This window comes from Camelina sativa, chromosome 7 (assembly GCF_000633955.1).
Source record: "Camelina sativa cultivar DH55 chromosome 7, Cs, whole genome shotgun sequence".
Lineage (NCBI taxonomy): Eukaryota > Viridiplantae > Streptophyta > Magnoliopsida > Brassicales > Brassicaceae > Camelina > Camelina sativa.
Window position 1 is genome coordinate 19,534,747 of NC_025691.1, and position 26,419 is coordinate 19,561,165.

Genomic DNA, 26,419 nt, shown 5'->3' on the forward strand with positions numbered 1-26,419 from the left:
CCTGAAATGCCCTCCAAAACGCTGAAGTTAACTTGGAATCCCTGTCTGACACTATGCTCACAGGCACACCATGAAACCTCACAATATCCCTCACATACTTCTTAGCCTAGACTGCCGCTCCATCAATCTTCTTAATGGCCAGAAAATGTGCAGACTTGGTCAGACGATCCACAATGACCCAGATGGCATCCATAGTCCGTGACACAGGCAACCCAACAACGAAATCTATCGTGATCAAGTCCCACTTCCACTCTGGAATGTGTAAACTCTGTAACAGGCCTCCCGGCACCTGATGCTCAGCCTTCATTAGCTGGCAAGTATCACACCTCGAAACCCACCTAGCGACATCCCTTTTCATACCGACCAGAAAATTTGCTTGAGGTCACGATACATCTTGGTCGCTCCAGGATGAACAGAGAACTTGCTCGAATGAGCCTCTCTCAGAATCTCCTACCTCAGGCCCTCATCTTTGGGCACACAAACTCGACCATGCACCAAGATAGTCCCATTAGCAGAGACCTGATACTCTGAACCCTCAACCTTAGAGACGTTCACCAGCCCCTCATCACTCTCCTGAGCCAACCGTACTCTACTTAGAAGGTCCGCTCTGTCTTATCCTGCTCCAACAAAGCTAATATTGGTGTACTCGTCAACATCTATTTCAGGCTCTCAAAAGCCGTCTCACACTCCAACGACCATATAAAGGAAACATCCTTTCCTGTCAGCTTAGTCATCGGCTGTGCCATACTCGCAAAACTCCGCACAAATTTCCTGTAGTACCCTGCCAACCCAAGAAAAATCCTTATCTTTGTGGCATTCTGCGGTCTAGGCCAATCCCTGATGGCCTGAATCTTCTCTGAATCCACAGAAACTCCTGCTGCAGAAACAACATGACCCAAAAAACCCATCTCTCTCTGCCAGAAACCCATCTCTCTCTTGCTCAGCTTAGCAAAAAGCTTATGCTCCTGCAACTTCTTCAGAACTGCTCTCAAATGGATCTCGTGCTATTCAGGACTCTTGGAATACACCAGGATGTCATCGATGAAGATGATGAAAAACTCATCTAGAAACTCCAAGAATACGCTATTCATCAACTTCATAAACTCAGCTGATGTATTGGTCAAACCAGAGGGCATCACCACAAACTCATAGTGCCCATACCTCGTCCTGATTGCTGTCTTCCTGACGTCCAGCTCATCTATCAGAATCTGGTGGTAACCTGACGCCAAATAAATCTTAGAGAACCAAGTAGCACTCCTCAACTGATCCAACAACTCATCAATCCACGAGAGATTGTACTTGTTCTTCCCAATATCTCGGTTCAGACTTCGATAATCTGTACACAAGCGCAAACTTCCATCTTTCTTCTTAACAAACAACACCGGCGCCCCCCACGGTGAAGTACTAGGACGAATGAAATCCTTGCCCAACAAATCCTCTAACTGCTTCTTCAGCTTTGTCATCTCTGCTAGAGCCATCTTGTAAGGGATCAGACCGAGATGGTGGTAACCCCTGCAACGACTGAAAAACATTCTCAAACTCACGAACCACAGGGATATCACTGACACAAACCTGACCTACAGACTCCAACATCGATATTGTAGCTAAATATGCCTCCCGAACCTTCCTGATCATCTTCTCTGCCTGGACAGCTGAGATAACCACAGTCTTTGAGGTCGGTCTCACTCCTACATAAAACCAACTCTTCGCCTCTCAAACACAACTCTACCCCGATGGCAATCCAGATGTACTTTATTCCGGTGCAACCAATCCATGCCTAATATCACGTCATACAGCTCCACTGGACTGATAACCATATCTGTCGGCATCGACTCTCCAGCCACCTGTATATCTACATCTCTAGCCCGTCCATAGACCTGGATAATCCCGCCTCCAGCAACCTTAATGGTCAGGAGCCGCTCTTCGGTATCACCATGAATTTTCTCCTTCTTGGCACACTCCGGGGTAATGAAGCAATGAGTAGCTCCAGAGTCGAACAACACATGAGATGGAAAATCTCCCACCAATAAGGTACCTACATAAACTTTATGCACTAAGTACCCTAACATTCATCACATACAAACGAAGAACACAAAGTCAAGTTTAGAAATTATACTCGTAATCGCATTAACACTGGTTCCTCCTGTCTCCACTATCGTGTACGCACGTAGTGCCACTGGCAAAGGCAACACTGGCTGTCCCACCTGCTGCACTCTTGTTTGCACTACCGGCCACAACCATCAGATGTAGCTTAGGAAACGACGATCTGAGATGCCCCGCCTCTCTACAGTGGTAACACACTCGAGTCATCGGTGATGCAGGCTGGTTGCCCCTCTGTGGACAACTCGCCACCCTGTGTTCCAAACTTCCACACCCGAAGCATCCTGCACCACTAGACCCCAACCTCTGCATAGCATCGAACTTCCTCTTCTGCCCCTGTGGAGGCTTACCGCCCTTTCCAAAAAGCAGAAGGCGGCTGAGTCCGCTTCGGCTGCGCCGCAGGACTGACCACCACAACCTGTGACCTCAAGTCATCCTCTATCCCAGCTGCAGTCTCTACCTGCTCTGCTCTCGTAGCATAGCTCCTCACTCTGCACCGAGTCCTCAAATCATCACGCAGAGCCAACAAGAGCCTCTGCACCTGAGCCGACTCTGGCTCCAATGCCCGAGCTACATACCCCACAAGCCAATTGAACTCTGCGTCCAGCTCCCTCACGGTACGATTACCCTGAGTAAATCCCAAGAACCGCACTTCAATACGATCAAGTGCCTCCTGCGGAAAATACTTAGCGTTGAACTCTCCTACAAAGTCCATCCAAGTCATCGCATGCTGCACTCTCCGTGACATCACCGACATCCTCCAGACCCTCGCATCCCCTGAAAGGTAGTGCTCTGCCAAGTATACCCGATAGTGGTCGGGACACTGGAATGACTGGAAAATATCCTCCATCCGCTTTCTCTATTCATCCGCTGCACTCGAACCTGTGCCTCCTGGGAAAAATCTCGCATCCACATGTCGTAGCTGTACCAGCATCTGAACATACTAAGCATCCACTACCTCGACTCCTGGCTGCACACCCGTCTGCACTCCAGCTACAGGCTGCACACCCGTCTGCACTCCAGCTATAGGCTGCACCACTGGACCTCGCCCACCAACCACTGGCGGCACTACTGGAACCTGCCCACCATCCACTGGCGGCACAAATAGAACCTGCCCAACACCCATTGGAGGCACCACTGCTGGAAGCCGCGCCAAAACCTGAGCTAGCAAGCTTGCCAAGACATCCTCTCTACCTAGAACATCCTCCGCTGCAACACCCACTCCCGGGACAACACCGTGGCCGACACCGTGCCCATCCGCCCTGCTGATACCACCACCAGTTTAGTCTCCAAACACACTAGGATGAACCTGCGACTCTGCCACCTCCTCACTAGCCATGCTCTAGGTCACACTCTCACTAACCTCTGGAACCTATCCCCGCCCACGGTCACGCCCACGACCACAACCACGACCATGCCCGCGACCAGCAGCTCCCACACCTCTAACCATCTGTATCACCAAGAACAGAAGGCTAAGCAAACAAAACGACCCTAACTACACAAAGAACACAACTCACCGTGGAAGCACAAAGTAGGCTCAAAGAGGATTTTCTACGACTCCATGCCACACACAATTGACTAACTTACATAATCAATTAAAGCATGCAATCCCAACATCTACAGCACAAAGCCTAGTGAATCCAAACCTAGAACCGTAAGGGCTCTGATACCAAACTGAAACAACCCAACCCTTTTTGTTAATAATAAATAATAATAATGATAATATATTATTCTAAACTAGTGGTCTCATATCCACTAGTCACCTAACCACAATCACACAACAACGGATAACATAACAATACCATTAAATCAATAAATAACCAGTACTCTAATAACCAGTATTAACAATTGAACCAACATTCCAAACAACATATATCAAAGAACCTGCAACCTAAACCACATTCTAATGACTAAACTCTAGCAACCTAGCAAGGCCAGACAACAACCGATATAGCTTCCCATAAAAAGCCTCATAAGGAGCCATCCTAATACTCGCCTGATAGCTGTTGTTGTAAGCAAACTCTACCAAGCTCAGGAGATCTACCCAATGGCCACCCCAATCCAACACACACATCCTCAGCAAATCTTCCAGCGTCTGGATCGTCCTCTCTAACTGTCTATCTGTCTAGAGATGATAAGCTGTACTCATTAAATACTCGTTGGCCTTGCTAGGTTGCTAGAGTTGAGTCATTAGAATGTGGTTTAGATTGCTGGTTCTTTGATTCATGTTGTTTGTAATGTTGGTTCAATTGTTAATACTGGTTATTTGAGTATTGGTTATTTACTGATTTAATGGTATTGTTATGTTATCCGCTGTTGTGTGATTGTGGTTAGGTGACTAGTGGGTATGAGACCACTAGTTTAGACTATTATATTATTATTATTATTATTATTTATCTATTATTTATTATTAAAAAAACGGGTCGGATCGTTTCAGTCCTTAACAATAAAACAGAAAATAAGATTGTCAAAGGAAAACACAAGTTTGTGATCTATCATTTTTTTTGTGTGAGCTCTCTTCTTGGTATTCCTACAACACCAATTATACTTTAAAAGTCTATCATTAAAATATAGTGTGTAAACTAAAATAGAGGAAAACTTACGATTGTCTAAATTTTTGAACTTCTGTAATCTCTGGATTAAGCCTAATTTGGGTACATATAGTGTTAGATATAGACCTCTTACCTATACTACATTTGAAATATAATACAGATTATATAGCCATTAAATAAAATTTTAAAACATACTAAGCCAAGAAATAAAGTATGTACCTTAGAAAACATCAGTTACACCCCATCGAATAACACAAATGAGGCTTTCACCTAAGGAAGTTTTGTATGTCTTGTAGAAATTGACAGCCGCTATTCCAAAAAACTCACACGTCAAAAGGTTGCCACAAAAAGAAATAAATTCAAAGAAACGTTTATATGTTTATATATATATATAGGTTCCATAGGATTTGTGTTCCGATGAATATTATCATATGTTTAAAACCAAATACCTGGAGTCACGAAATTCAAAAGAAATTTTATGGTACATGGAGTACTCTTATGATTCATTCTCTTTTGAAAAAGAATCCTGCTCGTCACTATCTTCTTCTTCAGTCCCAGCATCTTCACATGATTCATTTTTATATTCGTCGTTTTCAGTATCATCAGTGTCCTCCTCTTCATCGACATCACTATCAACATCTTCTTCATCCATTATTTCATAAAATCCCTCATCTTCTTCTTCTTGGTAATAATCCTCATCAGATTTGTCTCCATCATCGTCTTTGTTTCTGGATCCACCAGAGTCAACATCATCCGAGTCAGTATCATCAGAATGAGAATCTTGTGATCAATAATAATCAGAATCATTCACCTTCTTGGCCAAACCACTTCGGCAACAAATCTTTAGCAACTGACGAATATGATCACTTTGTGATCTAAACTCATACTTACTACCGTTATTTGGAACCATCAAGTTTTTCATATGATCCCAAGTATCGAATTTTCCAACATTGGTAACGTCTCCAATGACATCTTTAAATTTAAGACGTAAACTCATATCAAAATAATGCATAGTAGAATAGTAGTCAATTACGGGAGATTTAAAAGTATGGTGCAAAAGTAAATTACCGACCAAGTAATCATCACAATAAAAGCTGTTTATTATTCGATTATAATAGATAAAATCATAATATTCTTGACCTCCAACAATCAAAGTCTTTTGAATCTTGGTCTTATACAAAATAATAATCTTGTATCGATGAGTGGTAGATTTGCATGATCCATATTGATCCAATGTCAGAGACACAGTCGACTGTCGCCAACATGAAATTTGAATAAGTCCTTTGTTTACAAAACTTTAAAGTTTTCAAGCTCAATCCAATAGGCAACATGAAATTTGGACACAAATCTGTCATAAACATCACCACGAAAACTACACTAGATCTTCTTACCCTATTAAATAAAAGAAATTTAATCATATTACTATTAAATATGGATAAGTGTCATGTTCAAACGATTTAGTAATTAATTAACAATTAAAAATATCTAACAAACCTGATTATCAGTTGAAACCATCTCTAGGGTTGAACTAAGTTGGAGAGATTTTTCTACCCATAAACACAAGATTTTAACCCGGATTTTCTATTCGTATTTTGAAGGATTCAAACGTGAAACACGATCAGTAATTATATAACATGCACTAAACGAAACCAGTAATTATAATTATAATTAGATATGCAAACATAATAAAAATGGAATATAAACGATAACAAATTTTTTTTTAAGAATCTTGGATATGTTCGAGACTCTCCAGTAAAAATTGTGGATTATATGCTCTCACCGACGTCTATATATATAACCTTAGAAATTGTTATATATTCTTAAATATATAAAATTAAATAATAATATAAAATTTATGTATTTATAATAATAGATATATGTAAATATATAACATATATATCTCTTCTATATGTTAATTTAGTTTTTTAATCAATACTTATTTACATCCTAATCGTTTCGAATATGTAAAATTCTAATAAATATCTTTTTATTTTACTTGAAAAGATAACTAAAATGTTATTATTTCCATGTTTATCACTTTAAGTTTATAAAAAACTAGATATGGATCCGTGCGATGCTCAAGTTATATTGAGCTTCTAATTAATATATTATATATAATTGTAAAAGATAAATTTATGTGTGTTTATTAGGGGTGTCTATTCTTTTGTTTTACATATTGTTACTATTGCTTTAAATTAGAATAATATATTATTTGTTTTACATGTTAATTATCGAATAACATATTATTTAAATAACTATTAACCAAACAATCATGATATCCCATTGTTTGTATTACTTATGTTTCTTTGATAATTAATAATAAAAGTTATCCTAAAAATGAGTTCAAACCAAATTTAAATAATTGTTTAAAAACCTATTGTTATGCATAAACTTATAAAAAAATAAAAATCAAATTCAGTCTTCAATTCTTTGTTTCTTCCGTTGATCATCAATTGGTCCTTGACGTTCGTCACGGTATTCACGTTTGGTTCTTCAATTGACATCGTCCGAACTTGTCTAAACACATAAAAACAAACCATTTTTATATGTTAAGTGAAATAATCTATTGTATTTAGCAAACATAACACATCATAATATATATGTTATTTACCTTTGTTTGGTCTATAATCTTCGTGACTGTAAAAGTTTGATATGATGCATCAAAATCATATTTTTAATTTGAATTTCGAATAAATAAGTTTTTCCAACAATATAATGCACACATGTGGGAACGTCCTCTAACTTATGTTCGCCCAACTCATTTTTTTATCTATGTGAATAATAGGATAACAGTTAATTGAATTTATAATTTTAATATATTAATCCATACAGTAATATATTTTATATAATTTAGAGCTATTATGATTTCTGCAGTTGTTCCAGTGATTTTTTCTGCCTCTTTGTTAAATATAACAAAAGTTGCTGATGCATCTCCATCATCCACTATTACTTCTATTCTAAAACTGAGAAAATAACAAATTATTTGCATAACATGCCGCTTTGAATAATTTGTGTTTTACATTATCAACGGTTAGTAAATCATCAAAGCTTGTCGACCTTTTTACTTTCATTAGCAGCATTCTCAAGTAATACAAGTCTCCTGCTGTTGGATGAATATTTACTATTCTTCCTATGCTGAATCCTTTCTTCCTTTCTGACCATGTTTTCCCATCTGAATCCCACACGTATTTTATTTTGTAGGGAACTGAATATATGTAAGTTCTCTTGCTTCTAGATAAAGTAAGTTCATCTGAAAGTATTCCGTAAGCATTGTTTTCTCGATGCCATATTTTGACATAATGTATTCTAGACTGATTCCTTCAGGGTAAACGATTCTCTGCTGGCCTGGAAGGTGTAACTGTAGTTTTGTTACTGCCGGTTTTCGTTCATGTATTTTGAACGCAAAAATTCGCCAAGTAGCTTTGCATGCAGAGAGCTAACGACACTCCAAATAGTTTTTTTTATCTCATTGATCTCTTCTTCTGATTCCCTATCTCCTTTATTTTGATCCAATGCTTGTTGTTTCTCTATCTTCATTGTCTCCATGTCTACTCCTTTTGTGATATATTTGAAAAGATATTTTATGGCAGATGACCTACTACTCACTACAAGAATAATGAGTTTTAATAACGTCGGATAGAGAAATGTAGGGTTCACTCAACACATGTCTTCTTACTTCAAATTCTCCATCTTCATTCAACATAAATCTTCTTACTTTATCAACACTTTCCCATTTGTGGTCAGAAATAACTTCGCCAGAGCATATCTTGATGAGACAAACATCACTTTCCCTTGTTAACATAGAAACGTTAAGTGACAAATCAAAATTTTATATCATAAAATAGAATTGAAAAAGAAAAGATAGTGTGCTACTTACATGTTCATCAAAGTTATGTTGTCACTGTTAAATAAGATCCTTCCTGAAAATAGGTATCAACGGGATTTTTCTCTATATACAAATCTTTCATTTTTCATAAGATCTATCAAATAAAACAACAACGCCATTACATAGAGAAAAAAATTAAACAATAATTTGAGCTAAACAACAAATAAAACATTGAAGTTTAAAAACATAAGCTTTTGTGAAAAATTCTCACCTCATTAAAATTCACACCACCAAGCATAATCTTTAGCAGTCTTGATAGATCTTGCTATTAGTCTCTTTAAGAACAAGAGACGCTTCATCTTGGCCAAAGCTTCCACCGCTGTTTCATCAACTTCAGAACCAATACCACCCACTTTTAAAATCTCTTCAGATTTCCTTGAAGGTTCAAGAAGAATCTGAATCCAAACACAATCATTTAAAATACTAAAGAAAAATCATAGATCCAGACATCGAATTTTAGATTTCTTACAGATTTGGGAGTATGAATGGGAGAGATGGTCATATCTAGCGAAGGAACTCAGATCTAAGGCATGAAAATTGATGTTGAGATTCAGTGGCTGAATGGTTGGTGATAAGGAGGGTCGACGAAGATAAAGACATTGGTGGTGTCGGTGGAAAGTGTATTTGTGGCAGAGAAAATATGGTGAAGAAGGGGAGAAAAGAGACAAAGAAACAAAGAGGAGAAGTGAGAGGAAGTGGAAAAGAATAATCGATCTGAGATTTGAGTGTGTTTAGGTCAAATGTTTGAGGGGCGACACTTAAAAAAACAATTAATGATTTTCTAAATTTTTAAAACGAGAAATATAAAAATATCTAGAGTAAAAAACAATAAATACCAAGAGAAAGTACAATCTTTTGAAGACACCAATATATTATAGCGTTTCCAAATATAGAAACACTATAAATAAGTTACGGGTAAGTCAAGCATAGCAATAACACATAAACTGCTATATTATAATGCTATTAAAACTCAATATTCTTGTAGTGACTGCACCATTCTACATTGATGTGAGCTTTGTATTTTTCTAGGAGGGCAAGATTGTGAGGCACAACGTAGCGATTATCAAGCATTGTGTTGCCTTTCATGACAAATTTTGTTTCATCAAATCTCCTACGGTAAGTAATATAGCCAGCTTCACTTATACTTGTGATGTCATTGTATGGTCTTGAAATTTTTTGGTGCACTTGTTATTATCCATACACTTTGGCCCGCATGGTTCATTCATCATTAGTTGTTCAACCAATAGGAAACCCTCTAGATCTTCTTCTTTATCTGGTAACTCATAGGTAATAAAACTATCAATATCTTCTGGAGTTGGATTTTGTTTTGACTCTTGTAGCCATACAAGTATATGTGCATGAGGAAGTGTTCTTTTTTGGAATTCAATTGTGTGAACAACTGTTTATTTTTTAAAAAAAATATAGGAAAATAAATTAGTGTTTCGTAAGAAATAATAATTTTATAATATTTTTTAATAAATTATAATAGTACCTGCTGTGATAGGACCGAAGAAGACACCATCTTGTAGATCCTTAAGAAGTTCTTCTAATTTCATTTTAAATACACGACATTCAATGTCAGGTCTATCATTTGCATTCTCGTTACCATCCATTTTAATATGATCAATCACTTCTTTCCACTTTGGATTTGCAGTTATTGTAATGAAAAGGTCTGGATTTCCATACCATCTGCATAGTGCCATTGCATCTCGATAATTTTCTACCATGTATCTCGGGCCTCTTGTAAAGGAAGATGGTAGAATTAATCTATTGCCTAATTTTTTTGAATCTGCATCCCCTTGTACAATTGCATCACATACATTATTGTACAAATCATCTCTAAGCTTTTTCTGATTGAACTGATAAAAGTTCATACGTTCTTGTTCAATAGCGGTATATGCATCAACCACATATTAGTGGTAAAGACGACCTGAACAGACTATTAATTGTTCCTGGAGATGTTAACCTGGTTTGTATTTGATATGCATAATACTCTCGCATTGTAATATATGACCTCTTAGTAGCATATCCTTCTAAGCTATATGGAATGGTTTTCTCAGTATAACCTTGTTCACCATATGGAAACAACAAAGGGTATTGTAGTGACATGTACGATGGATGCAAAAAACTGATGTACTGTGGTTTGTCCATTCTAGGTTGCACTATAATATCTCTGTCAGAATTAGGGATAGACATGTCACCTACAATAAGTCCAGCAATCTCATCTCCTTGTGGAAGGTCAAATTGTCTGCCACGTTCTTTATTTTTCAATAGCCTAATGGAAAATTCTTCTTTAGATCCAGATTCGTATCTATCTCTAGCTATTCTGAACACTTTAGCTAAGTCATTATATTCATCAAGCATTTTTATCAATCCACTCAGAATTCCTTCATCTAACTCATTATTTTTTCCTTTGGCAAGTGCATTGAGACGGTTTTGAACTTCATGAGCAGTATCATATACATATAGCTGTGCAAAACGTGGAAGATCTCCTTCAACTGGTAGCAGAGATCCAATTTTGTGGTAATTCTGACCATGCAAACGAAAAATAAAAGGGCCGTTTCATGAATTGATAATATTGTTAATTTTTCCACCCATTGATGTAAAAACAAACATTGAATTATATGCTTGTATATTGTTCCAAAACGATGCTGACCGTGACAGTATGTCATCTAAGTAAGTTGGAGGTGGTCACGATTATTGCAAGACAACTCGTCCTTGTTGACAACAAATCGAGAATTTCAACTCTTTTCCACTCTGTTTTAGACTTTCGTATTTCCATACCAAAACTTGCAATAATTACATTGACCAAATCATTGTATTTTTCTTTATTTCTTCCTGGAAAAAAAAGAATACACTTTTTAGCTTAGTTTCAAATATTTTTAGTCCATAAAAAGAAAAATATTATATGCTAGATTTTTATAAAGATCTCGAACATGGTTTTCTAATGTTAGAATTATTACGAAAAAATATCTTGGAACAATACATTATGCATATTACTAATTACGTGTAAGGTTACATAATTTGAATTTTTACCATGTTTTTTTGCCCTTTTTGCTTTTAGAGATCTTCATGTTGATCTTGATCTTTTGTTGTAAATCCTGCGGTTAATTTTTTTTGGATCAGATGGAAGTATTCAAAAATTGTATAAGCCAAAGATAATAAAATCTCTTAGATGGAGATGTTTAAAAATTGTATAAGACAAATTGAATAAAAATCTTTACCATCGTTTAAGTTGCGAAGTTGTAATTTGTGAACCTTATATTTTGGTAATCAATGTTAGACAATGAAAATCAAAAAAAAAAAATTGAAACAATATGATGTCTATTATTCATAGATGTGAAAATAGTTAGAGAGGTAGATGTAATCGAAGATATATGTGTAGCATTATATAAATATTGTACTTACACATTGATTTAGTTTGACTACCCATATTTGAAGTGTAGGTAAATCTAACCTTACATGAGGTTTATCTGCAAGTATATTTTCGATCATAACAATCTGATCATCACTCATGATACCCCGTTTTCTTTTGCTAGTAAGGTTTTCCGATGTTTCATGGTTTGTAATTGTCTCTTTGATGTTTATAATTTTCTACCATACTCAAGGTTTTGAATTGATATGGGATAACACTTAATAGACATCTATATATAATAATGCATATGCTCAATTTCCTTACGCATGCTGATAGGTAAATTATTCCTCTTTATTTTTGGTAAATATTTTTAAAACCTTTTTCTTTTCTAGCACAACTTCTAAAATCGTTAATTTAAACTAATATTGAAGAAAACGTGGCTAATTCACGTAGAATAGTAAAAATCAAATAATTAACATAATATTAATATTAGTCTAAATATTACAACAAATAAAAACGTGGCTAATTCACGTAGAATAGTAAAAATCAAATAATTAGCATAATATTAATATTTGTGTAAATATTACAACAAATATTCAGTCCTATATTCACGTGGCTTAATTCACATTTATTTAATTTTTTCCATCATTTAATATTTTGATATGTGTCCATATCTTATCAATATATTTAAAACTTTGATACGTGTCACAATCTTGTTAATGAGTAACTTTGCCATCAAGATTTATATAATAAGACATAATTATTTCATTTAGCTCAATAAGAAATATAATTATTTCATGTTGAGCTAAATGGAATTATTTCTTTGTTGAGTTTTTCTTTCTCTCAAAGCTTCATGATTTGTGGATCTTGCTATCCAAGAAACCACTATACGAATAGGAAAATAAAAAGAATAGTAAGATGAATCATAAAAAACAGAAAGATTGGAATACAAATATAAATTTGAGAACATGATAAAAGTATTATTAAAATTTATAAAACTATAAATTCAAGAGAAGAGAGTTTTTTTTCTTTATTGAGTTATGGTGAAAGCAGACGATAACATTGTATTTATAGTTGTAAAAAACCTATCTTTTTAGGGTTTTCAGTAAGGTGGTGTATTGTCATTGGATTTTTTTTCCTGTATAAGCCCATTAATTTCTAGATTAACGTCGATTTACAAATAATGTAAGCCTATTAATTATCACAAATTTGTAGAATTAAATTGAACCATAGTTGTAAAAATAAACTTTAATAGGGTGTTTGATTGAAAAAGACAGGGATATATCTAGCAAATACCCGTTTTGTAAATAACTTTTAGAGCCTTTAGATTAATTCAGCCGATTTTTTGATTTATTTTTAATACGAAAATAGGAAAATTTATGTTCAGGAACAAAATCTTTCAACGTCAAGAGTATATTTCTTTAATGACAAAATGATAATACATGCCTCACAGCAAACATGAGCATTTTTCACTTCTGCTTTAATATAATAGATAGATGATGTGTTTTAATTGGTATTTTCTAATTTAATTGTTATTAAAACGTGCTTTAACTGTATTATGATGTGTTTTAACATCTACTAATCAGATTTTACATAGTGTTCAGACGTTAATCATAACCCACTTTGTGTCACTATTTTCACTGTGCAAAATAAAGTGAAGTTACATCGTTATCCTTCTCTCTATTTTATTTTATAAGTATTTTTTTATAACTCTTTCATTTTTCTTTTCTTTCCGGTTCATTTTTTCATTTTTGTAATAAGTATTTTTCTTTTTTTTTCTGTTCCATACCTTAACTTGACCCAAGTAATGCCCCAAGAGGCAAAAACTCCCGTGACTTTCTTGGTTGGAGTGCCCGCTTAACTATAGGGTAAGCAATATGACTGCCTGATAGATTAAAGAGGCACATAACATAAATATAAGATAAAAAGGATAAAAAAAAATTGTAAGCTAAAAAATATTCAAAACAAAATAATAAGCTAAAAAGGACGTAAAGAAAGTTCAAAAAAAATCTATAAGTTTTCTGATATGTTAAGGAATATCTCTTTAAAATTTACCCAAAGACATTTAATATGTTTAAGCAGGTATTGTTTGGTTGGACCAACCAGCACCGACAATCTCCAGCAAGTCAGAAGATTCTCAAACTGTCATGGTATATTAATTTCACAACTCTAATTTAATTTTTAATTTTTTTTTCTACTGATATTATAAATATTAGAAAGGATACAAGACAAATTATAACTTAGCCGGCAGAAAATAAAAATATCTCCAAGTCTAAAATCCAAAAAAGGAAAACTAAGTCGGCGAACAAACAGAATATCCTGAATACATAAAACGAAAAGAAGGGAAAAATTACAAAGTAGTGAAATTAAAACTCCAAAAAAAGGATGAACCCTTAAATAAAAAATTAGGCAACCAAGCAAAACCCCTTACACAATACACTAGAGTTAGGATGCAAGAAAAACTTTTCTCCTCAAACACTTGGATGAGAACTACCAAAGATGCCCAGAACTAATCCTAAACTAAGATCAACCACCTCCTATCATGAAGAGAACCAATCTCTCTGACCATAAAGACTTCATAACCTGACAAGCAAAGACTCGAAACGCTTCTAAATGCGACGATGACGACAACATCGTCCAAAATCGTCTATGTAAAAACCTTACAAAAAGCAATCAGATCTCAACAGATCTGCAGAGAAAAGACAAAGAATATAGCCTAACCTCTCGATAAAACCAAACTCAAAAGAGCATGATGATGGAATAAAGAAGCTATCAACCACATCGAACAAAACACCCAAGAGAAGAGCCAACTGCAAACAACTAAGACTAGCATAATTAATTTTTAATATTATTATATATATATATATAACAACTCTTTAACAAGATATCTATTCATGTACATATAGTATTATACTATTATGTAAGCTTTTATGATATAAATAAATAAATATTCATACAAACAAAAGAAAATTATATTATGAATTTAAATGGTGAAGACGGTTAGAATGGACAAATCTATCAGCGGACTAGATTGCTATTTATTTACCATTAATCAAATTTAGTTTAGTGGTCGAAAGAAAACAAAAAAACCGTTATAGACTATTTTTATATATAAATAAAATTAGTTCACTGTGGTTTTCTGTCACCTTATTTTTTGGTAGATTAAACTACTGATTGATTTGGCCAGCCCCACCACACTAATCACCTTATTTTTTGGTAGATTAAACTACTGATTGATTTGGCCAGCCCCACCACACTAACCATTCAAACCCTATATGATGATAAATAACTAGTGACATCAACTTCAGATGAACAGTACTAACGTGTGGTTGATAAAAGAGTGTTGACATCAACTTCAGATGAACAGTACTAACGTTGTTAATAAAGAGTGTTGACATCAACTTCAGATGAACAGAACTAACGTTTGGGTTGATAAAGTGTTGTCGACATTAAAATGAACAGTGATACGATTTTCTTAATTAGTTAAAAGAAAAGAGGCTTTTGATTTGTGTTTCTTTCTATTTCTTTAGTTACTTATCTTTAAAACTATCATGGTTATAAATCTAATTTTTTAGTCACTAAGGTAATATACCTCTATATATCCTCATAGTCTCTAAAGGTCATCTATATTAATAACATTAGGAAAGAAAACAAATCAAGATTATTCACATGCTCACATTTCACGTGTTAAACTTAATTTTCTAGCAAGATCTAATTATTATATATTTGTGGACAGGAAAAATGTATAGTGATAAGATTTCTGTTGGTCATGAACGTGGAAATGGATGTAACAGGCACTACAACAAATATGTACATTGATAGCAGACGGATATAGCTCATTTTCCGTCACTGCTATGAAAGATGAGATTTTTTTTCGCTTACTTTTTAATAGCATCTTATTAACGCTATGATAGGAAAATTATGTAGCGGGAAACAAAAGTGACTTTTGTCCGCCAATACTTAGTGAAATTATTCACTTAATCGCCAAATAAAAAAAAAACCCNAATTAGTAAAACAGGTCAATGCCTTGGAAAGTGAACTTGGCAGAATCAAGAATCAGGTTAGATACTTAAGAGTTCTCTACTATTCATCAGCCAGTTAGAGTAATATAAATTGATGTTATTTTTGTTTATGTTACAGAGACCAGAAGCTGAAATGGATGAAAACTCAGCTGCAAGAGTAACATATTCTTACTTCTTTTCATATCAGCTAAGTGATTCTTCTTAGTGTCGTTTATGATTCTTAGTTGCTCATGAAATTGTTGCAGAGTGTAAACAAAAGAGCACATCCTAAGTGTGTGTTTGTTGATTGGTCTGACATTGATGAAAATGTTGGTGAGGGTCGGATTCTTTCTTCTGATCCGGATGACATAGTGAATGACTGTCGTCTTGGCCCTTATGATCTCAAAGTGTTAGTTGAAGCTGCATATAAACCAGATGCATTTCTATGGAGACCTGCACAAAAGATCTTTCATATGAAAGAAGCTGTTGGACATATAATCGCATGGCCAACTGATAAGTGTAGACTGGTAGACAACAACATCCAAATGGAAGACATTGCCCCTATGGTATTTATAATTTCTAGCAATGTGTTAGCAATGTATTACCCCTGTCTATAATGCTAATTAATTATATTGGATTTGTTTACTGATTGTGTTTAACAGGGTATACAAGGAAACAAATGTAAACTATTGGATTTGTCTAAGGGTGACGTCATTGTTGCTGAGGGGCGTTGGGAGACACAAGAACCAAGTGCGTTGGTTAACGGAATTCCTCTTGGACCAAAAGCAGTTAAAGTATTTGTGGATTCAGTAAAGCAGCCTGATACATCACTATGGAGACCTACAGCTGAAATGTCATTTCTTGAGGACTGTTTGATGGCTTACGTATCTTGGCCCCTGAGTAAGGTTGATTTTGAAAATCCCTCAACTCCAACTGGTCAGAATGCTACATCACATGCTTCTTTGTCTGCATCAAAGGCCAAGTCTGCAGCCACAGCTTCTAAGTCTGCTACAGAGTCCAAAACTTCAGCAACAGCTTCAAAGGCTGCATCGCAGGCCAAATCTGCATCTATGTCTTCTAAGTCTGCATCTGGTTCTGAGTCTCCTGTTGATGATGCAACGGGTCCAATATCACCAATAAAGAATACTTTACCATCACAGTCTCCTCTCAGGAAGTCTCCAGTAAGTGTTTTCATATGTTATGAAGTTGTTTTTGTTAATTATATGATGACTGATGGTTTATATTGTAAACATGGCAGCGCATTAATAAAGTTATTTCCAAGGAGAATAAGAAGTGCAAGTTGATGGATTTAACTGAAAAGAATAGGGTTGTGGCTGAAGGACGATGGGGAACAAATGATCCAGAACATAAGGTTCACTTTACTCGCTTGGGTTCTAATGCAGTTAAAGTGTGGATAGATGTTGTGAAGGTGAAAAATGTAAAAGTTTGGAGGCCATCCGATGAAATAGAGATTATTGAAGATGCACTTAGCTCCTGCATTGCTTGGCCAGAGAACAAGGTCATTATGTCTTAAACTGATGGTTTTATTGTGTAATGTTAAGTACTTGAGATTGCTTGTTTATTTTGGATGTTCTTGAGACTTTGATGGTAAACTGATGTTCTTGAGACTTTTGTTATGTATTTTGGATCTGAGACGTTTATTAATCAGATTTTATGAGATTTTATAAAACAGGTTATGTGTGCTATAATCACATATCAGAAAATGCTATAAAAGTACAGGTAAACGTTATGATAAAAGAATATACCATAGCACAGTAAACAAGATAAAACAGCATTTCGCAACAGCTATATTAGATATGTATAACATAGCACGAAAAATTAAATATTGTATAAATTTTTGCAAAATTATAATCTTGATAATACAGCAGTTTATTAGAGCTATGCTATAAAACTATAACATAGCACGAAAAAACAAATGTTGTATAAATTTTTTCAAAATTATGATCTTGATAATATAGCAATTTCTTAAAGCTATGTTATATTTTTATAACATAGCATACGTAATAAGTGCTATTGTATATGGGGTACATATAATAACAGTGCCCTAAAACAGCGCTCATGAAAACGCTATCAAAGACCTATGATAGCGTTTTTCTCTGGTTAACAATGTGCATATTTGTTGTAGTGAGGTCTTTTTCAACCAGCGATGTCGATATGTTTCAGGTTCTTTTTGATAAATTTTAAATAGTTGCATTTTGACAAAAAAAAAATAGTTTACTACTTTACGATAAAGAAGCTCGAATTATTGGAACAAGACACTGCCAAAATAATATCTTGTTTATTATTATAAAAAGCTAAAAAGAAAATACCAAAAATGTAGTGCTACTGCTATATAATAATAAAGAATGTACTGAAGCGAGTAAGCAGTAGTAGGAGCTATAGCCTATAGCAATGATGATCCTACACTGCACACCTTCCTCACCCATCTCGGTGAACATATTGAAATCATCACCTCTAACAAGAAGAACAACAGTTAGATGTTCTGTCAAAATTCAGAAGAATATCCTTAATGCTATGGATTCTGGCTCCTCTAAGTTCAGCTTATGTCCCTGTGGAAGAAAGCATTTCCTAGGAGAAGCTACGACCACGACGCCGTTTCTTCCCATCTCTCCCTCCCACGCTTCTCAATCTAGCTCATCGGTTTGTTTCCCAATTTCTCTTTTAAACCAACCTCCGATTCAATTAACTACTAATTGTAGCTATATATAGTAACATAACGACCATAAGTTATCACTTGCTTATTCTAGATATTAGAATATCCTTGGTCGCAAACAGATCGAGCATAATTAATGACACATCTTCTTGCCTTTGGTATCTATCTAACTACGATGAAATTTCTACCGGCTGTATTCAATTCGACATTTTAAGTTATTTGTGTAAACTTTACCAATTCTATGTTATTTAATCATAAATTTTAAAAAGTCCAATAAAATTCACGGTTATTAATCTGATGATTTAAAATTTTATTTTAAAATCTACTGTTATTCAAAACAGTTAGTGGATTTGGATTTTAATAATTTTGAGAGATTTTGGAAGATTTGAGAGGATTTTGTTTAATTAAAAATACATAAATCCAAATCTCATGGTTTTAGATAGGATTTGAAAGAATTTTATCATGAATCATATCAATTTCCCTAAAATCTATCAAATTCCAAATTTTCTAAAATCTTCCAAAATTATGGTTTCATAATATTGTCGGGCCTATAACTTTTTATCAAACATACAGATATATTTGCCAAACTTAAACACTAATTTGGAACCAAATAAATATATAAGTTTATAGAGGTTATAGTATTTTATCTAATAGATCTCTACATGTTATTAGGAGGTCTTGAACAAACTGCGTCCTCCAAAGCCAGATTGGTATTTCGAGCTCTATGGATGGTTCAGAAGTTCAGGAATGGAAAGATACGAGAAAGAGGTTAGAGTGACTTCATGAGGTTTGAAGTTCATTTTTTTTTTTTTTTGTGTCATGTTACTTATGATCCTATATTTCCTCTTATGTCAGATTGCGGGTTACAAAAAGAAACTCTTTAGTCAGGTGGGAAACGCTGAAAAAGTTTTGGAGATTGGTATTGGAGCTGGTCCGAACATCAAGTACTACAACACTCTTCCAAACGTATCTATCCTTGGTGTAGATCCAAACCCTAAAATGGAAAGCTACGCGCGAAAATCCGCTATAGAAGCTGGTTTGAAATCCGAAGACTTCAAGTTCATTCACGCGGTAATTAACCGCCTCTTTTATATATATTCCTTAAAATCCATCATTAATTTTCTCTAATGTTGTTGTTAATCTTTTTTTTTGTATAGGTCGCAGAATGTATACCACTAGAAGATGCATCAGTTGATGCAGTTGTTACAAGTCTCGTTATGTGTTCTGTCACTGATGTCACTCAAACTCTAAGTGGTACTTGTTTACTTCCTTTTAAATCAAATGGATTGGTATAAGTTGTTACAAGTTAACAATGGATCGGTATTTGGAATATTACAGAGATCAAGCGGATTTTAAAACCGGGAGGGCGTTACCTATTTGTGGAACATGTCGCAGCTGAAGGTATAAAATCTATATCTCTTTTGACTTAGGAGGAATCAGTTATAGAGTAATTATGAATGCTTAATCGAAAAAGTTTTTTCTTTATTTTTTGGTTGTGTTTGTAGATGGATCATTTCTGAGGATGGTGCAGAATATGTTGGATCCAGTGCAACAAGTCGTTGCTGATGGATGTCATCTAATAAGACCCACAGGAGAATCACTATTAAAAGCTGAGTTCCCTGGTGGTGTAGATATCAACAAGGTTTCTCTTACTAGCTTCTACCACTTGAGCCCTCATATCTACGGAGTCGCGTATAATTAATTATCATTAATTTGCCGACTCTTCTAGAGTCCTCTGTTTCAAGAATCTGGTGAAGAATAATAAAATATAAGTCTCTTTTTATGTTTGGAAACAATAAAACAATTTGACTAAGTTCAAATTGAAATTAGTAAGTCTCCCTTATATTGTAAGAGATAGAAAACGTGTAGTTTTCTATTTTGTTTCGGTTATTTTGTTTGTAATGAGTCAAGTTCTCTATGTAACGAGACCTTATGGTTTGAGTTTAATACAAGTGAGTGAGATTTTTAGACCTTCTCTGTTCTTAACAGGCTCTGTTTCAAGACTCTGTTTTTCTAAACTATCAAATTTGTGGATTGATTCTTATTACTTAATATAATGCCAATTATTAGAAAAAAGCTACTAATAAAAACCTTACATAAAAAGATTTGATTTGTGGACAGAATCTGAAACCCTATCTTCAATATTACGTCACCCTTATGAGTATTTTTGAGTTTTTTTACAGTTGAAAATGGCGATCTTGCACTTCTCATATTCTGCACCGATCTTCTCGACGATCATACATTCACCTCGAAGAAAGATTAGGGCTTTACGAGATTCCGGCAAAACCCATAATAATCTCATTACGAAAGATCCTGTCTCATCTTTCAGATTATGTCCCTGTGGAAGAAGGCATTTCCTTGGAGCTATGTCATTACTTCCCATCTCTCCCTCTCACGCTTCTGGATCCTCTGCTTCTACCTCAACGGTTCAAGATTCTTTATTTTCTTCATGATTTGTAATTGGGGTTCACGGTTTATATTTCATTGGAATGTCGCATTTTCTTGATTTCTTGATGTAGAAATCAAGAAATCCCCAAACTTGATGTAAAAACTCATTATAATCAGGAGGATTTGAGAAGACTGCGTTCACCAAAGCCAGATTGGTATGAGGAGCTCTTTGCTTGGTTTATGGATACAGGAATGGAATCATACGAGAAAGAGGTTGGTTTCTTTATTAGTTTAGATTCTCTTTCTTTTGATCTCTTTACATTCCTTTTGTCATATTACTGTGTTCTGCTTTTGTCAGATTTCAGATTACAAGACTAAACTCTTTGATAATTTGGTTGGGAAAGCAGAAATAGTTTTGGAGATTGGTATTGGTACAGGTCCCAATTTCAAGTACTACACAGCTATTCCAAACGTTTCTGTTATTGGTGTTGATCCAAACGCTAAGATGGAGAGTTATTCACGCAAATCCGCTGCAGAAGCGGGGATCAAATCGGAAGACTTTACATTCATTCACGCGGTAATCTTTGTGGTATTGATCAAATATATATAGACTCATTGCTCCCTCTTGTTGCATCCCCTGATGCTACATTTTCATGTTATTTTGGTCCTTAGCTTGGGGAATCTATACCGTTAGAAGATGCATCGGTTGATGCAGTCGTGGGGACTCTCGTGCTTTGTTCTGTCTCAGATGTCACTAGGACGCTCAACGGTAATTGTTTTACTTCCTTTAAATCCAACATCTTAGGAGAAGATAACAATGCTTAGAAACAGTTTGAATTCTCTGATTTATTAACAGAGATCAAACGGATACTAAGACCTGGTGGAATTTATCTTTTCATTGAACATGTTGCAGCTGAAGGTACCTCTTTCAACTAAAAACTTCCATCTGAGTACATATATAGTAGAGAAATGATAAATAAAACTTATAAATCTTAGTGTTTGGATTTTCTGGTTGCTGAGCAGATGGTACATTTCTAAGGTTGGTGCAAAATGTGTTGGACCCATTGCAACAAGTCGTTGCCGATGGATGCCACTTGACAAGGCACACCGGAGAATCCATTTTAGAAGCCCGGTTCAATGGCGGTGCAGATGTTAAAAAGGCATCCATTTCTAGCGTTGCTTACATAAGCTCTCATGTCTATGGGATTGCTTACAGTTAAAATAAATGTTAATGATGATGATGATTGTATATTTCAATGATATAAATAAATGTTAATGATGCCTCTGTTAATAAAACAACAATATCTAGTTTAATCTCTGTTAATAAACCGGAGATTTGAATTGTTCATGTTATAATAACATACTTCGTGTCCTTATAGAATAAAACAACAGCGAATTAGATTTGAATCCCAACTAGAACAGCGAGTGCCTCGAAGATTTGTTTATGTTATAATTTAGAACATTCAAGATGACTGAAGCATTTGAACTAGATATTGTTGTTTTATTCTATAAGGAACACCAATCTATATAGTATGATGAGTATATTATTGAGATTGGTGTCCTTATAGAATAAAACAACAATATCTAGTTCAAATGCTTCAGCCATCTTTGAATGTTCTAAATTATAACATAAACAAATCTTCGAGGTGTGGTTTCACACCTACCGAGATGAGTTAAATTATTCCCTAGAAAGCTGAAGACATTGTAAAGACTAGATCTGATCTTGTATGCAACATTGTGGTCATTATGATGATGATGATGACTCAAGATCTTTCATCGCCTTCCTCACTGGTATCAACGCTCACATACTCATACTCACCTCGCAGAGTGATTAGAGCTTCACGAGATCATCTTCGTGCTGAAACTCTAAAGAGTCATCACCAGCTTCCTTCAGGCTCCTCCTCCTCCAACAGGTTATGTTCATGTGGAAGAAAACATTTTCTTAAAGCAGCTAGCCCGACGATGCCTTTTCTTCCCATATGTTCTCCTAATGCTTCACGTTCCAAGGTGATTTTTATTTCTATAGATCTTTCTCCTAGATGCATTTTGTGTATAGGCTTATAACTCTTTACTTGTGTGACACGATTTTGTGATTTTTATTTCTATAGATCTTTCTCCTAGATGCATCTTGTGTATAGGCTTATAACTCTTTACTTGTGTGACACGATTTTGTGATTTTTATTTCTATAGATCTTTCTCCTAGATGCATCTTGTGTATAGGCTTATAACTCTTTACTTGTGTGACACGATTTTGTGATTTTTATTTCTATAGATCTTTCTCCTAGATGCATCTTGTGTATAGGCTTATAACTCTTTACTTGTGTGACACGATTTTGTGATTTTTATTTCTATAGATCTTTCTCCTAGATGCATCTTGTGTATAGGCTTATAACTCTTTACTTGTGTGACACGATTTTGTGATTTTTATTTCTATAGATCTTTCTCCTAGATGCATCTTGTGTATAGGCTTATAACTCTTTACTTGTGTGACACGATTTTGCTAGTAAAGATTGTGTTTCTTTGGCACAAATATTGTGAATGATAAAGTACTATTATATACTTGACATGTGGAGGAAATGTAATTGACCAAGATTCATCTGCATCAGGACGATTCAGAAATATTTCATCCTCAGAGACCAGATTGGTATAAAGAGTTTTTTGCTTGGTTCTTGAGCACAGGAATGCGATCTTATGAAGCAGAGGTCAGTCTTTGTGACTTGAATGCATCATATGTTGATCCATTTCTTGAGATCTCAGTTTTTTATTCGTTATACCTTCTCATAACCGGACTTTTATGTTTGTGTTATTTGGTAAGATCACCGATTACAAGAGGAAACTATTCGATCATTTGGCTGGTAAAGCAGAAACAATACTGGAGATTGGTGTTGGTACAGGTCCTAATCTGAAGTACTATGCGGGTAATGAAAACTTATGTGTTTTTGGTATGGACCCGAATCACAAAATGGAAAAGTACGCTTGTGAATCTGCAAGGGAAGCTGGGATGAAACCTGAAAACTTTAGATTCATGCAAGGAGTAAGTGTTATACGGATCTGTTTAGGTGTGAGAGCTATCCTTTTATAATCTTTTGATATATAACTTCTCTGTTGTTAATCTTGTCTGTCTATAGGTTGGAGAAGCTATACCATTAGATGATGCCTCTGTGGATGCAGTGGTTGCCACACTTGTTTTATGCTCTGTCTCAGATGTCACTCAAACACTCAATGGTAAGTCTTTCTACTTGTATCATAACTAGAACCTATTACCTATATATGCTGAAACATAGTTTCCATGGAGTATTTATTTTATTTTTTTCAGAGATCAAGCGAGTGCTGAAGCCGGGAGGGGTCTTTCTATTCATCGAGCATGTGGCAGCTGAAGGTATTTCACATAATTATGACATCAAACCTTCTGAAATCAAGCTGTAGAGACAAAAATATGAAAATGCAAAGTTTTTTTTTTTTTTTGGGGTGTAGATGGATCTGTTTTTTAGGCATGTTCAGAATGTTTTGGATCCAGTACAGCAAATAGTTGCAGATGGATGCCATCTGACAAGAAAAACCGACTTACTCATTTCGGCTGCCGGTTTTGGTGGTGGTGCAGAGATCAACAATACGGCAATCTATAGCTTCCCTTGGATTATAAGACCTCATGTCTATGGAGTAGCGTACAAGGAAGGCTCATGCCTAGTCAAATTCTGACTTCATTTTCCTTTTTTATGCAAATTGATTCCCAGTATTTGAAACATTTTGCCACTCCTGTTGTGTAAGATAAATGTGGCCCTATGAAAACATTTTTGCCAACTGGTTGGCTTTGTTGGGTTTATGTGTGAACTAAACCTGGCCTAGTTTCGGCTAAGACATATGAGATAAATCAAAAGCCCATGCTTGGTCATGGACTCGTGTGTAAGATTTGAGAGATGGACATGCATCTTGGTTTAGAAGTTCTTTTATGATTAGTGCTTAATATTCTCTCCACAGTCTCCACTTTAAACATGTCATGCATGTAAATACTTGACCCCTCTTTCTACCAGAAATGTGTATAACTAGAGACTACACAACAATTTTTTCTTTTGCAAAATTGTCAGTTAATGTCAGATACGGGGGAAAAAATCGTCTCTGTGGGGTGTACTGCTGTAGCCTGCAGCAACGGAAGTAAGAACAAAAGGTTAGAAACATGTTGCATGTTCCCAAAGTTGCACATGAGAGGTTCACGTCATTGTCATATCGACGTTCCTTACTAGGCACCGTTTATTTTCACGTACCCAACGCTCTAATATTTCTATTTTTAATTCTTTTAAAGTTTTCTAAAGGGTTTATCATAGGAAAAAATTAATTATCAATGTAAATATATATTTCTGTATTGTATGTAAGTTTTTAAAATCAGTTTTGGTTCTTTCGGTTTAGCAATTAGCATCAAATTTGGATTTAGTTTAGGTTCGGATCAATGGATTTCAGTTTTGGTTTCTATGTCCACCCCTACTTTATCACATCATTTTTGCTTTTATCCTTGCATATTTTAAAAGAATATGGAAGGTCTATATATGTCGTCGTTAGGAATAGACAAATACATACCTATCTCTATTCATACAAAAAGTCGTTTTCCTAAACCAACTTACACATATCTTTTCTTTTTCTCATTATATTAGTTAGAATCCCTACCAGAATAACTGATAGTCGTCGAGACTCTTAACAACATATTGAAAGATATATTTCTTATTTTACAAATATTTTGTTGACAATTTTAAAGGAAATCGCTTAAACAAAAAATGAATAATGACCAAATTTGGTTTAATTTATACATGAAATTAATACAACCGTTGAGCAACACAAAAATTAATTCAAGCAAAATACAATTTTTGCAAACATTTTTCGGTGTGTTTATTAAAAAACATTTTGGTGTATTTAAGAAAACAGTTTTCTTTTTTTTTCTTTTTTGTAGTAAAGGAATAGATAATGGTTTAACAAGTGACGATTTGATGAGAATGACTAATTTTTGTGGCTCGCCTTGTGAGTAAAATTAATATACATATTATTTTGTGTGGTTCCTTCTGTTCATTCAAGTGTTCCACGATATGTAGGGACCAATTTTACTTCTTTTCACGTGACATGTTTGGGCTGATGTGCACAAGAAAAAAAAAAGAGAGTAACACGATGAATATATGAGATAATCGGATTTGAAGAAAGTAATATTAAAGACTGATTCGTGAAAATATATGTGTGAAAATAGAGGCTTAGGTTTGTAGGATGACCATATGTCTCAGTGGAAAACGATTAATATTTATAACGGTATCTTATCCAAGATTTTATAAAGAATCAAAATCATTGACATTTTTATCAAACAAAGAAATAAATTGATGGGAAAGCTTTTATTTAATTGGTCCCTGCGCTAGATATAGCCATGTTCGTAGGGTCATGCATTCTCGATCGACTTGATTCAATTTTAGGAGGTGAGGAATTTTTACA

General features: G+C 34.9%; 3 protein-coding genes, 1 long non-coding RNA gene and 1 pseudogene across 5 annotated transcripts; 3 read left to right on the forward strand and 2 right to left on the reverse strand.

Annotated features, from left to right (window-relative positions):
- Window positions 107-2,950, reverse strand: LOC109125471. Its single transcript, XM_019227102.1, has 9 exons — window positions 2,598-2,950; window positions 2,133-2,491; window positions 1,795-2,062; window positions 1,578-1,688; window positions 1,355-1,512; window positions 1,016-1,219; window positions 711-781; window positions 484-573; window positions 107-310 (listed from the first exon to the last, which is right to left on the reverse strand). Exons 1-9 carry the CDS (start codon window positions 2,948-2,950, stop codon window positions 107-109), a joined length of 1,818 nt encoding a protein of 605 aa, XP_019082647.1.
- LOC104701583 lies at window positions 7,634-9,236 on the reverse strand. Its single transcript, XR_753843.2, has 4 exons — window positions 9,008-9,236; window positions 8,750-8,933; window positions 8,530-8,632; window positions 7,634-8,443 (listed from the first exon to the last, which is right to left on the reverse strand). It is a non-coding gene; the product is annotated as an uncharacterized LOC104701583 (long non-coding RNA).
- On the forward strand, window positions 18,238-20,538 carry LOC104701585 (methyltransferase-like protein 7B). The gene is made up of 6 exons (XM_010417296.1): window positions 18,238-18,555; window positions 19,241-19,336; window positions 19,424-19,639; window positions 19,726-19,822; window positions 19,907-19,969; window positions 20,074-20,538. Exons 1-6 carry the CDS (start codon window positions 18,307-18,309, stop codon window positions 20,268-20,270), a joined length of 918 nt encoding a protein of 305 aa, XP_010415598.1. The 5' UTR covers window positions 18,238-18,306; the 3' UTR covers window positions 20,271-20,538.
- On the forward strand, window positions 20,632-22,270 carry LOC104701586 (methyltransferase-like protein 7A). Of its 2 annotated transcripts, none has more exons than XM_010417297.1 (6): window positions 20,632-20,994; window positions 21,134-21,229; window positions 21,315-21,533; window positions 21,629-21,725; window positions 21,813-21,875; window positions 21,980-22,270. In XM_010417297.1, the coding sequence occupies exons 1-6, from the start codon at window positions 20,758-20,760 to the stop codon at window positions 22,174-22,176; spliced, it is 909 nt and encodes a 302-aa protein (XP_010415599.1). In that variant the 5' UTR covers window positions 20,632-20,757; the 3' UTR covers window positions 22,177-22,270. The 2 variants fall into 2 exon arrangements, with proteins under 2 accessions (XP_010415599.1, XP_010415600.1); XM_010417298.1 differs by having other exon boundaries at window positions 21,953-22,040.
- Window positions 22,540-24,896, forward strand: LOC104701587 (annotated as a pseudogene).